A 12,186-nucleotide genomic window follows, 5' to 3' on the forward strand; every position below is an offset into this window, starting at 1 on the left:
AACCAAACAAAAAATTAAAAGGTTAATCCTAGTATTAACTTCATAGAACATATAGTATCCACATAAACAACAGTAAATTAACTCCTCTTACGTCAGCCAGCGGAACTGATATACTTCATCAAGTTTTACTGTAAAGGTATATTTTCAGTATGTAATATATCATCTTTATAAATATTACGTCATCTGTCTATGATATTAATTGAATATTATAATTTTGAGGATGTTAACTTGTGTATAGAGGTCAAAGGTTACGTTTTTCTAGTTATATAATCCTTTTTTTTTGTTATTGGGCACTCCCCTGTGTAAGGTGAAGTGTTTACAGCGCCCAACAGGGAAGCATGCTGAGTTTATGCTTGTCTTTGTCTCATGAGTTAAGGGCGTAGAAGCCTGAAGAGTCAAGGTGACCAGATTACAACAGGGCATGTACGGTTCAAGAGGGGTCAGGGGGTTTAAACTCGATTCAGGAGATTTTTAATGGATTTAGGGGGGATTTTAATGGGCTCAGGAGGATTTGAATGGGCTCAAGAGGATTTGAATGGGTTCGTGAGGATTTTAATGGGTTCAGTAAGATTTTAATGGGTTCAGTACATGCCCAGTGCTTGCCAACAGTGTGTAACAAGCGACTAACAAGTGGTGAAGAGGATATAGTAAAGTCTACGATAATAAGATTCCGTTTTCTATGATGAAGCCTCGCTGGTGTAAACAATGTGTCCGATTCGGTGTATCAAGATAAGAAAAATTAAAATACAAACGATAATTATTAAATCTGATAAAATAATAACATAAAATAACTAAAAAAAAAATGTTTATGTTTTTATTAATTTATTTATTATTTGTCTTTATGGAGTAATAGAGAATTTAATTTAGTTTTTGTTTAATTATATAATGGGTGAGTGTTCGAAGGATTATTATTACCATGGGAACAAGAGACCATCACATGACGCCCCTCTCAGCTTCATCTCTCACACTGTTTAGAGGACCTGGATAACTCCTACACCTCTCACACTACACACACACGAGCTCTAACATCACCATGAACCTACAGGAGCTGTTATTATGGCTGACAGTGACTCTAAGCTGTGTTATAACTGGTGTGAGATGTATGGAGGTCAACCCTGATATCTATCTTGATGTGGTAAGTTATTTATTCCTTGTTTGTTTTATATAATTTTAGTAACTTAGATGATTTGACTTTTTTTTATTTCAGCTCTTTGTGTTAATACTTGATGACGTGTGGTGACCCAGGGTGATAGTTTTCAATGGTTTAGGGAGGAGTTTACCGAGTGGCGACCCTCTAGAGGTGGTCATGCCTAGGGTAGGTGGCCAGTGTAGGGTCCCTCCATTGTTCTTGATAGTTTAGTTTAGGACGAGTTTGTAGCTCAGTACTGTTCTCTATACCACAGCTTGAGCTGGTAGACTGTTCCAAAGCATTTGACAGGGTATGGCACAAGTCTTTACTTTCTAAACTTCCCTCTTATGGTTTCTCTCCTCCACTTTGTTTTCTAATCTCTAGCTTCCTTGAGAACCGATCCATGGCAGTTGTTGTCGAGGGATCTCTCTCTCTCTCTCTACCAATAGTGGTGCCCCACAGGGCTCTGTTCTTTCACCAACTCTCTTCCTTCTTTTTATCAATGATTTACTTCACACTATGACTAATTCTGTCCATTCTTACACTGATGATTCTACTCTTCACTCTTCTTCACATTTTCCCCTTCCTCCTAACTCTCACTAGATCTGTTTCTAGAGTTGATATCATTACATCTATCAATGCGGATCTGTGCAGCATCTCTGAATGGGGCGGTACAAACTTGGTTAAGTTCAATAGTAATAAAACTCAATATTTACCAATTACACTTTGTAAATTAGATGATCTCCCACCAATTACATTTCAGGACGCTGTTATTCTGCCAAATTCTAAAATAGATATGCTAGGCCTCACCATTTCCTCTAATATGTCCTCAACATTGCTAATGCTGCCTCCCAAAAGCTGGGAATGCTGTACAGATGCCGCAGCTACTTCACTCCTGAGCAGTTGCTTCACGTATATAAGGGATTCATTCGTCCTAACTTGGAGTACTGCTCTCATATCTGGGGTGGCTCTTCAACTGTTACATAGGGTGGAATCAAAGGCATTTCGTCTTATTAACTCTCCTCCTTTAGTTGACAATCTTTCTTCCTTTTCTCTTCGCCACAATGTTGCTTCACTCTCTCTCTTTTACAGGTACTTTAACGGGCAATGTTCGGTGGATTTGGCATCCTGTGTACCGCCGGCAAGGCCGTTGGCACGTAACACTCGTCTTGCCCACGGTGCCCACTGTTTCTGTGTGGATGTCAGTCACACTAGAATAACCCGTTACAGTACCTCCTTCTTTCCTCACACACCCAAACTGTGGAATGCTCTGCCTTCTTTTGTGTTTCCATGCTCTTACAATCTGTCTCACTTTAAAAAGATGGTTTTCCAGCATCTTCGTGGTGTAGATTAATACAGCCTTTTTATTTTCTATTTTTAATTTCTTTTTACTCTTATTATTTTGCCCCCGGGCCCCGTTGTGGGTCAGTGACCTGTGCTCGGGTGGACTAATCCCTGTAAAAAAAAACTTCCATAGGTCTACCACCACCACTTAAACTCACTCACTCTATCACTCAAACACACAAACACTCAAACACACTCAAGGACCTAATCTACCACTCAAACACACACAAACACTCACTCACTCAAACACACTCAATCACTCAAACACACTCAATCACTCAAACACACTCAAGGACCTAATCTACCACTCAAACACACAAACACTCACTCACTCAAGCACTCACCCATGTTCTATAGGAGGAAGGAGATTGTCTAATTTGTGACCAATAATCTGAACATCATCCACTCTGATTAAAATAAGAACAGTCATTAGATTTGTTTGATAAGCCTGAAGGAACATAGAAAACCTAATCAGCGTTATGTACTGGTGATTACAGGTGTAGTGGTCATTACAGGTGTACTGGTCATTAGATTATTTACCTGTGTTTCTTAATCAGTAAACACCTAGAGACAATTAGTCATTATTGTGTATATATTTTGATAACCTAACCTAACCAAACCTAACTTAACTTTATCTAACCTAACCTCACATATCCTAACTTAACCTGTCCTCATATATCCTATCGTAACTTAATCTAACCTAACCTAACCCACCCATTTCCCTGTAGGTACGATTAAGTTGTTAAATCATCGAAAAAAAAAATAACCCGGAGAAACTAAGTAATCCGACACAACTAACATTTATTTTTACCTAACAGCCGTCTTTGGTGGCCAAGTACGGCTACCCCATAGAAACCCACACGGTGATAACGGATGACGGATACATCCTCACGCTGCATCGGATACCCCACGGCCGCCACAAAACCACAGAGGAACGTTCTAGAAACAAAATAGTCTCGCGGGTTCCGGTTCTTATGCAACATGGCTTACTGGCCTCTTCGGCTTGTTGGATACTCGCTCCAGTGGATAAAGCTCCGGGTGAGTGGATAAAGCTCCGGATGAGTGGATAAAGCTCCGGTGAGTGTGTGGTGATGTGGCTAAATTAAGTGGTGTGTGAATTTTTATCACATTTTGATTTTGTTGCATTTCTGATCACATGTTCATATTGTGTCCCATTTTTGATCAGTTCTTCAAATTAACTGTTCTAATTTTGATCAGTTCTTCAAATTAGGTGACCCATTTTGATCAGTTCTTCAAATTAACTGTTTCCAATTTTGATCAGTTCTTCAAATTAACTGTTCTAATTTTGATCAGTTCTTCAAATTAACTGTTCTAATTTTGATCGCATCTCCCTATTTGATTCTAATTTCGATCAAATGTCTAATTTAAGTGACCCATTTTCTATAATTTTATTTTCAATTTATTATTTCTTTTAAACCATAATTATGTGTAATTAATGTTCCTAGTGTTTGATCACCTGATGATTAGACACCCTATGGTACCTCAGGATTAGGTTAGGTTAGCATTATGGTGTTCAATTAAACAGTGAAATAAACTAGGGTGTCTAATCATCAGGTAAAATAAGTGAATCTAATCCTAAGATGCTCAGAGGTGATTTACGAAGATTACCTCAACTTGTTACTGAATCCGTTGCAGCGTACGTCATGGCGAACGCTGGCTACGATGTGTGGCTCGGGAACGCAAGGGGCAACTTCTACTCTAGGGCCCATACACACCTCTCACCTGACGAGAAAGAATTTTGGGATTTTAGGTAAGACTCTGTTTATAATTAGTCCTCTCTGTCCCCCCTCTCCCCCACTCACCTGATGATTAGACACCCTAGTTTATTTCACTGTTTAATTGAACACCTTAATGCTAACCTAACCTAATCCTGAGGTACCATAGGGTGTCTAATCTTCAGGTAAAATAAACTAGGGGTGTATTTAAAAAGAAACGAGATAGGAATCATATTGAGCCTAATTATACTACACAGACTCCAGGAAAAGTCATGTAATTATGTCTTGTTTTTATATATATCTTGATTATTATACTAACTTAATCTAACCTAACATAACATAACCTAACCCTATCAAACCCTAAACTAACCTGACCTAATCTTACATAACACTAATCTAACCTGACCTAACCTGACCTAATCTTACATAACACTAACCTAACCTAACCTAATCTAACTTTCACCTACCATAACCTACATTAACCTAACCTAACCTACCATAACCTACATTAACCTAACCTAACCTACCATAACCTACATTAACCTAACCTAACCCACCATAACCTACATTAACCTAACCTAACCTACCATAACCTAACCTAACCTAACCTGTGTGTTTACTCTTCCCTCTCTACGTGACTCATAAAATAACTCAATATGTCCTTCAGCTGGGACGAAATGGCGGCTCATGACGTACCTGCTGTTATTGACTATATCTTGGCCCATACCAGCCACCCGAGCCTGTATTATATAGGTCACAGTATGGGTAAGTCTGAGTATTATTACCCTGTTGTAGTTGATCCAGCCTAACTTAACCTAACCTAACCTAACCTAACCTGAACCTAACTTAACCTAACCTGAACCTAACTTAACCTAACCTGAACCTAACCTAACTTAACCTAACCTAACCTGAACCTAACCTAACCTGAACCTAACTTAACCTAACCTAACCTAACTTAACCTAACCTGAACTTAACCTAATCTGAACCTAACTTAACCTAACCTGAATCTAACCTAACTTAACCTAACCTGAACTTAACCTAACCTGAACCTAACCTAACTTAACCTAACCTAACCTAACCTGAACCTAACTTAACCTAACTTAAAGCTAACCTAACCTAACCTAACTTGTCTTTACTGTATCTAGGTAAGAATAAGCGTCAGAAAATCCAAGTTATTTAAAGTCTTCGAGGGTGGAGGTTAGCATAGGGTGTAGCTAAGGTAAGATAGCTAAGGTTAACGAGCATACAGGTATAGGTTAGGTTAGGTAGTAAATTTGGATGTTAGGTCAGGTCACATTAGGATAGGTAAGGTTCAGGTTAGGTCAGGTCACATTAGGTTTAGGTTCAGGTTAGGTCAGGTCACATTAGGTTAGGTTCAGGTTAGGTAAAGTCAGGTCACAGGTTTAGGTTCAGGTTAGGTCAGGTCACATTAGGTTAGGTTCAGGTTAGGTTAGGTCACATTAGGTTAGGTCACATTAGGTTAGGTTCAGGTTAGGTCAGGTCACATTAGGTCAGGTAACAATGAGTGATAACAATTCAATACAGTAATAATCAATCATATCTCAGGGACAACCATGTTCTTCGCGAGTATGGCCACACGACCAGAATACCACAGTAAGGTCAGGATGATGTTTGGCCTCGGACCTGTGGCCACCGTAGCCCACGTCAGGAGTCCTATAAGGTTCATCGCACCTTTTGCCGACAATGCACAGGTGAGAATTGTACGGTCTTTGTAAATCTTATTCCTAGTAAATCATTCGAACTTATTATTCGTAAAACCTCCGAACTTATAAATAACTCTTCTTGGACAATATATACATTCCTACCTCATAACCATAACACGATCCCTACCCTAAGCTAACCTACCCTAACCTAACTTAACCTAACCTAACCTAACCTAACCTAACCATAACACGATTCCTACCCTAAGCTAACCTACCCTACCCTAACCTAACCTAACCTAACCATAACACGATCCCTACCCTAAGCTAAGATAACGAGACTTATTATTTTTCCCTCCCGCTTAGGTCTTGTTGAAGCTTCTCGGGAAATATGAGTTCCTGCCCCACAGCCCCAGGTTTGTCAGGTGGACGGAAGCATTGTGCACTCTTCATAAGTTCGAGGAGATCATGTGTAGGAACGCATTCTTCTTCCTCACTGGGTTCGACGCTCCGCAGTTTAATATGGTAAGTAGGGGGGTAGGACGGAGGGAGAGAGATTAAGTGATAGAATGAGAGAGAAAGAGAGATTGATTGATAGAGAGATTGAAAGAAAGAGAGAGAGAGAGAGACCATACAGACCTCACCATAAACACTTTGGTCCGGGGGTTCCATCAACAGACTTGGCTTCCTGTGATCCTCGGCCACACTCCTGCTGGGACCTCCACCAGGACTGTTATCCACTTTGCCCAAGAGATTAACTCAGGTCAGTGTGAGGCAAGGGTGACTTATACCACAGACTGGGGAGTTAAGGAAGAGGAGGATAAAGAGAAGAGAAGGAGGAGAGATAATATGATAATGGGGTAACTGAGAGACAGAGAGAGTTAATCAGTAAAGGGTCTTAGAATTTATATGTTTATAGACAGTACAGGTATACAGGTCAGCATGTAAAGATAGTGTTAGAATTTGCCACCAGAGCATAATTTCACCTTCAGATTAAACTCCTTAATATTTCCCAGACAATTAGATTAGGTTAACATTAGGTTAGGTTAGATTAGGTTAACATTAGGTTAGGTTAGATTAGATTAACATTAGGTTAGGTTAACATTAGGTTAACATTAGGTTAGGTTAACATTAGGTTAACATTAGGTTAGGTTAGATTAGATTAACATTAGGTTAGATTAGATTAACATTAGGTTAGATTAGATTAGATTAACATTAGGTTAGGTTAGATTAACATTAGGTTAGATTAGATTAACATTAGGTTAGGTTAGATTAGATTAACATTAGGTTAGGTTAGGTTAACATTAGGGTGGTTAATCATAAGGTTAAATAACTTCTCATTGTTTTATGGAAATATTTCATGTATAGTGTTTTCACCGAGGCGACACAACACGAGTGAACTAACTGACTAATATATATCAACACCTTTACTATGATCTACACAAGTCAAGAATTTATCATCGAAAAAAACACACGCAATAAAACGCCATCTTTGTCGCAGGTAAATTTTTGCACTACGATTTTGGCCGAAAGGAGAATCAGAAGAGATACCATCAGCCAACCCCTCCTGTGTACACTCTCAGCCACGTGAAAGTTCCTGTTGTGCTTATATGGGGGCAGAATGATTACTTGGCAGACCCACAGGTGAGTACAGGTGTGGGGGCAGAATGATTACTTGGCAGACCCACAGGTGAGTACAGGTGTGGGGTCAGAATGATTACTTAGCAGACCCACAGGTGAATACAGGTGTGGGGGCAGAATGATTACTTGGCAGACCCACAGGTGAGTACAGGTGTGGGGGCAGAATGATTACTTGGCAGACCCACAGGTGAGTACAGGTGTGGGGTCAGAATGATTACTTAGCAGACCCACAGGTGAATACAGGTGTGGGGGCAGAATGATTACTTGGCAGACCCACAGGTGAGTACAGGTGTGGGGGCAGAATGATTACTTGGCAGACCCACAGGTGAGTACAGGTGTGGGGTCAGAATGATTACTTAGCAGACCCACAGGTGAATACAGGTGTGGGGGCAGAATGATTACTTGGCAGACCCACAGGTGAGTACAGGTGTGGGGGCAGAATGATTACTTGGCAGACCCACAGGTGAGTACAGGTGTGGGGGCAGAATGATTACTTGGCAGACCCACAGGTGAATACAGGTGTGTGGAGAGAGAGAGACAGTAAAACCAGCCTGCAAATTTACATCAGTTCTCCCAAGTAAATAGATAGAGGGCTAATCTTCACATAAAATAAGCTGGGAGGGCTAATCTTCACATAAAATAAGCTGGGAGGACTAATCTTCACAAAATAATCTGGAAGGACTAATCTTCACATAAAATAAGGTGGGAGGACTAATTTTCACATAAAATAAGCTGGGAGGGCTAATCTTCACATGCTCACCAACTACAGTAATATCTCCTTTAGTCAGAATTCCCCAAACCCGGAATTTAAATTTTCTCGGAAAATCGTTCCCAAAACCGGAATTTTCAGGAAAATTCCGGCTTTGGGAACGATTTTCAGAGGGGCACATTTTCCGAAAAATTCCGAGTAAATCTTCCCGGTACCCAGAAAATTCCGGGGATGAAGGTTTTTTCCCGGCTCTGAGAGAGTCGTCTCTTTACCCGGAAATCTCTCATTCCCGGAAGAGCTATGCACCAATTGTTGCGGCTAATGGAGACATAACTGTATAAACCACTAAACCTTTACAGTACTTCACAAAATAAACCCAGTCTTTAAAAATGGCTAATATTGACATAATTCTCTTATAAACCACTAAACCTTTACAGTACTTCACAAAATAAACCCAGTCTTTAAAAATGGCTAAATATTGACATAATTCTCTTATAAACCACTAAACCTTTACAGTACTTCACATAACAAACCCAGTCTTTAAAAATGGCTAATATTGACATAATTCTCTTATAAACCACTAAACCTTTACAGTACTTCACATAACAAACCCAGTCTTTAAAAATGGCTAATATTGACATAATTCTCTTATAAACCACTAAACCTTTACAGTACTTCACATAACAAACCCAGTCTTTAAAAATGGCTAATATTGACATAATTCTCTTATAAACCACTAAACCTTTACAGTACTTCACATAACAAACCCAGTCTTTAAAAATGGCTAATATTGACATAATTCTCTTATAAACCACTAAACCTTTACAGTACTTCACATAACAAACCCAGTCTTTAAAAATGGCTAATATTGACATAATTCTCTTATAAACCACTAAACCTTTACAGTACTTCACAAAATAAACCCAGTCTTTAAAAATGGCTAATATTGACATAATTCTCTTATAAACCTAAACCTTTACAGTACTTCACATAACAAACCCAGTCTTTAAAAATGGCTAATATTGACATAATTCTCTTATAAACCACTAAACCTTTACAGTACTTCACATAACAAACCCAGTCTTTAAAAATGGCTAATATTGACATAATTCTCTTATAAACCACTAAACCTTTACAGTACTTCACATAACAAACCCAGTCTTTAAAAATGGCTAAATATTGACATAATTCTCTTATAAACCACTAAACCTTTACAGTACTTCACATAACAAACCCAGTCTTTAAAAATGGCTAATATTGACATAATTCTCTTATAAACCACTAAACCTTTACAGTACTTCACATAACAAACCCAGTCTTTAAAAATGGCTAAATATTGACATAATTCTCTTATAAACCACTAAACCTTTACAGTACTTCACATAACAAACCCAGTCTTTAAAAATGGCTAAATATTGACATAATTCTCTTATAAACCACTAAACCTTTACAGTACTTCACATAACAAACCCAGTCTTTAAAAATGGCTAAATATTGACATAATTCTCTCTTGTTCCAGGACGTGGCTCGCCTGGCCTCGGAGTTACCCCAACTTAAAGCCAGTTTCAAGGTTGAGTTGCCATTATTTAACCACATTGATTTCCTTTGGGGCATTGACGCTGATAAATATGTTTATAGGATCATCTGTAAGTATTTGAAACTATTTTAAAGGATTGGATTCTGTATAAGTGACCTGGAGGAGGATTATAAAGGGTTAAAGTCATCGTACTCAAGGGTTAAAGTCATCGTACTCAAGGGTTGAAGTCATTGTACTCAAGGGTTGAAGTCATCGTACTCAAGTTTTGGTGTTGTACTCAAGTGGTTGCTATCGTACTCAAGGGGTAACCAATTAAGATGAGTGGGACCATTTATACACTATTTACAGGGACCATTTACACACTATTTACAGGGACCATTTACACACTATTTACAGGGACCATTTATCGTAATTATAATAAGATAAATATATATATGGTTAATAATAATAGATGTAGTCTCCCATAAGGTATCGGCCAGTTTCTTTATCAATATAATATGTCACAATGGACGAGTATTTGTGATTCCTGCATAAAGTCGGTAGGTCTGCCTTTCTAGTATCTGTGAAGCTATCAGTTATTATTTATGGCATTTGTTCCATATTTAGTAGAATATTATATTAATGGCAGTCAAATAGCGGGTGTGTTCTGCCGGTAACTCCCGACAAACACCAGTACCCGGGAGTCATTGGAAAACACGGCTTGTACCGACAGATATCGTCTCGTAGTGTGTGTCAGATAATGTTCAGTTGCCAGCACTTATCAGAATGTCATTGTAATTGGATATGGGAAATTAATGTAATGTCTGATCGTAGTGTTTTATATTTCGTTCGAAGCGATTCCACCGTAACTTCGGTTCATGAAAACATAGTACTAATGTTATATTCCTATTTGTCGACCCATCCCCTGAGGCTGAAGTAGTATCTAAGGTGCCATAAACCAGTGGAGTTGCTCATGACGTTATTGGTTTTGTATATGACATCACAGTTCATCACATTATGTAGACAACAGGTGATGTACTGCAGGTATGGTCATTATCAGGTACAAAAGGAACGAACGAAAGAGGCAACTCACAATAAGGAATACCAACCTAACCTAACCTAACCAACCTAACCTAACCTAACCTAACCCAACCCAACCTAACCTAACCTAACTTGGGGCGATGTTGTTGTGTTTATTTCCAAATACATCCGGTCCGGGGTGGGGGGGGGGTGTGTACAGGGTTTATTAGATCACCCTGTACAGTACTGCATTATAATGTACATGGGTCAATGTTCAAGAATTACCTGTAGATTAACACCCAACTTAACCTTAATCCAGCTTATTTCACCTTAAGATTAACCAACCAAACTTAACCTAACATTAACCTAATCTATTTCACTTTGAGGTTAACTACACCAACTTAACTTAAACCTAACCTAATTTAACACTAACCTAACCCAACCTAACCTTAACCTAACTTAACCTAATCTCCAAGGTGGCATCAGGGTGTTTAATTATCAGGTGAAGTAAGCTGAGAGAGGGGGTGGTAATGTTCAGGTGATCCTAATTTTACACACGATGCATAAAATCATAAACGGAGACGCTTGTTTACGTTTCTCGGTGTTATTCAAGTTTATTTATTACTTCCAGCTTCTTCACATGACGGGAAAATTTCATCTCTGGGGTCAGTTATTCGTGCCTGTTATATAAAATGTTTCTCTTATTTTACTTATTTTTTTACTTATAAATTTTTCTTATTTTACTTATTATAAAATGTATCCTTATTTTACTAGTTTATTATGAAGTGTTTCGTGCTCAGCTGCTCACACTACACACCGAGGTGAAAAAGAGAGCCGGGTCACTTCTCGAGGAACCTTCTCACCTCACCTCATGTCTGTGTGACTGACATGCAATAAACACAACGGCCGCCGGGGTTTGATAAATTGATCTAAGGCTCGACGAATGTACGTACACACTAGGTCACTCTTACAGCCGTGTGGGGTCCACCCAGGGTACACTACTGACCCAGGGTACACTACTGACCTGGGGTACACTACTGACCTGGGGTACACTACTGACCCAGGGTACACTACTGACCTGGGGTACACTACTGACCCAGGGTACACTACTGACCCAGGGTACACTACTGACCCGGGGTACACTACTGACCCAGGGTACACTACTGACCTGGGGTACACTACTGACCTGGGGTACACTACTGACCTGGGGTACACTACTGACCCAGGCACACTACTGACCCAGGTACACTACTGACCCGGTACACTACTGACCCAGGGTACACTACTGACCTGGGGTACACTACTGACCTGGGGTACACAACTGACCTGGGGTACACTACTGACCTGGGGTACACGGCATTTGTCAATCTTTAGATGATAAATTGTTTCTATTTTATTTATTACTAGTTGAATTATTCGCCTTTGCGCC

General features: G+C 39.3%; 1 protein-coding gene across 1 annotated transcript; it reads left to right on the top strand.

Moving 5' to 3' along the window:
* Positions 1-929: 929 nt before the first annotated feature.
* On the top strand, positions 930-10,900 carry LOC121880256 (gastric triacylglycerol lipase-like). Its single transcript, XM_042387411.1, has 9 exons — positions 930-1,135; positions 3,292-3,511; positions 4,130-4,244; positions 4,877-4,974; positions 5,777-5,922; positions 6,238-6,396; positions 6,550-6,634; positions 7,373-7,515; positions 9,741-10,900. The coding sequence occupies exons 1-9, from the start codon at positions 1,034-1,036 to the stop codon at positions 9,888-9,890; spliced, it is 1,218 nt and encodes a 405-aa protein (XP_042243345.1). The 5' UTR covers positions 930-1,033; the 3' UTR covers positions 9,891-10,900.
* Positions 10,901-12,186: the final 1,286 nt, after the last annotated feature.

Source organism: Homarus americanus, unplaced genomic scaffold (assembly GCF_018991925.1).
Source record: "Homarus americanus isolate GMGI-L3 unplaced genomic scaffold, GMGI_Hamer_2.0 scaffold34488, whole genome shotgun sequence".
Classification (NCBI taxonomy): Eukaryota; Metazoa; Arthropoda; class Malacostraca; order Decapoda; family Nephropidae; genus Homarus; species Homarus americanus.

Bases quoted from the DNA above. Each gene is read 5' to 3' on its own strand.
- LOC121880256 (XM_042387411.1), top strand. From the start codon at position 1,034: ATGAACCTACAGGAGCTGTTATTATGGCTGACAGTGACTCTAAGCTGT. The intron at 1,136-3,291 runs GTAAGTTATTTA...TTTACCTAACAG, and splicing joins CTGATATCTATCTTGATGTG to CCGTCTTTGGTGGCCAAGTA. The intron at 6,397-6,549 runs GTAAGTAGGGGG...TTCCATCAACAG, and splicing joins ACGCTCCGCAGTTTAATATG to ACTTGGCTTCCTGTGATCCT.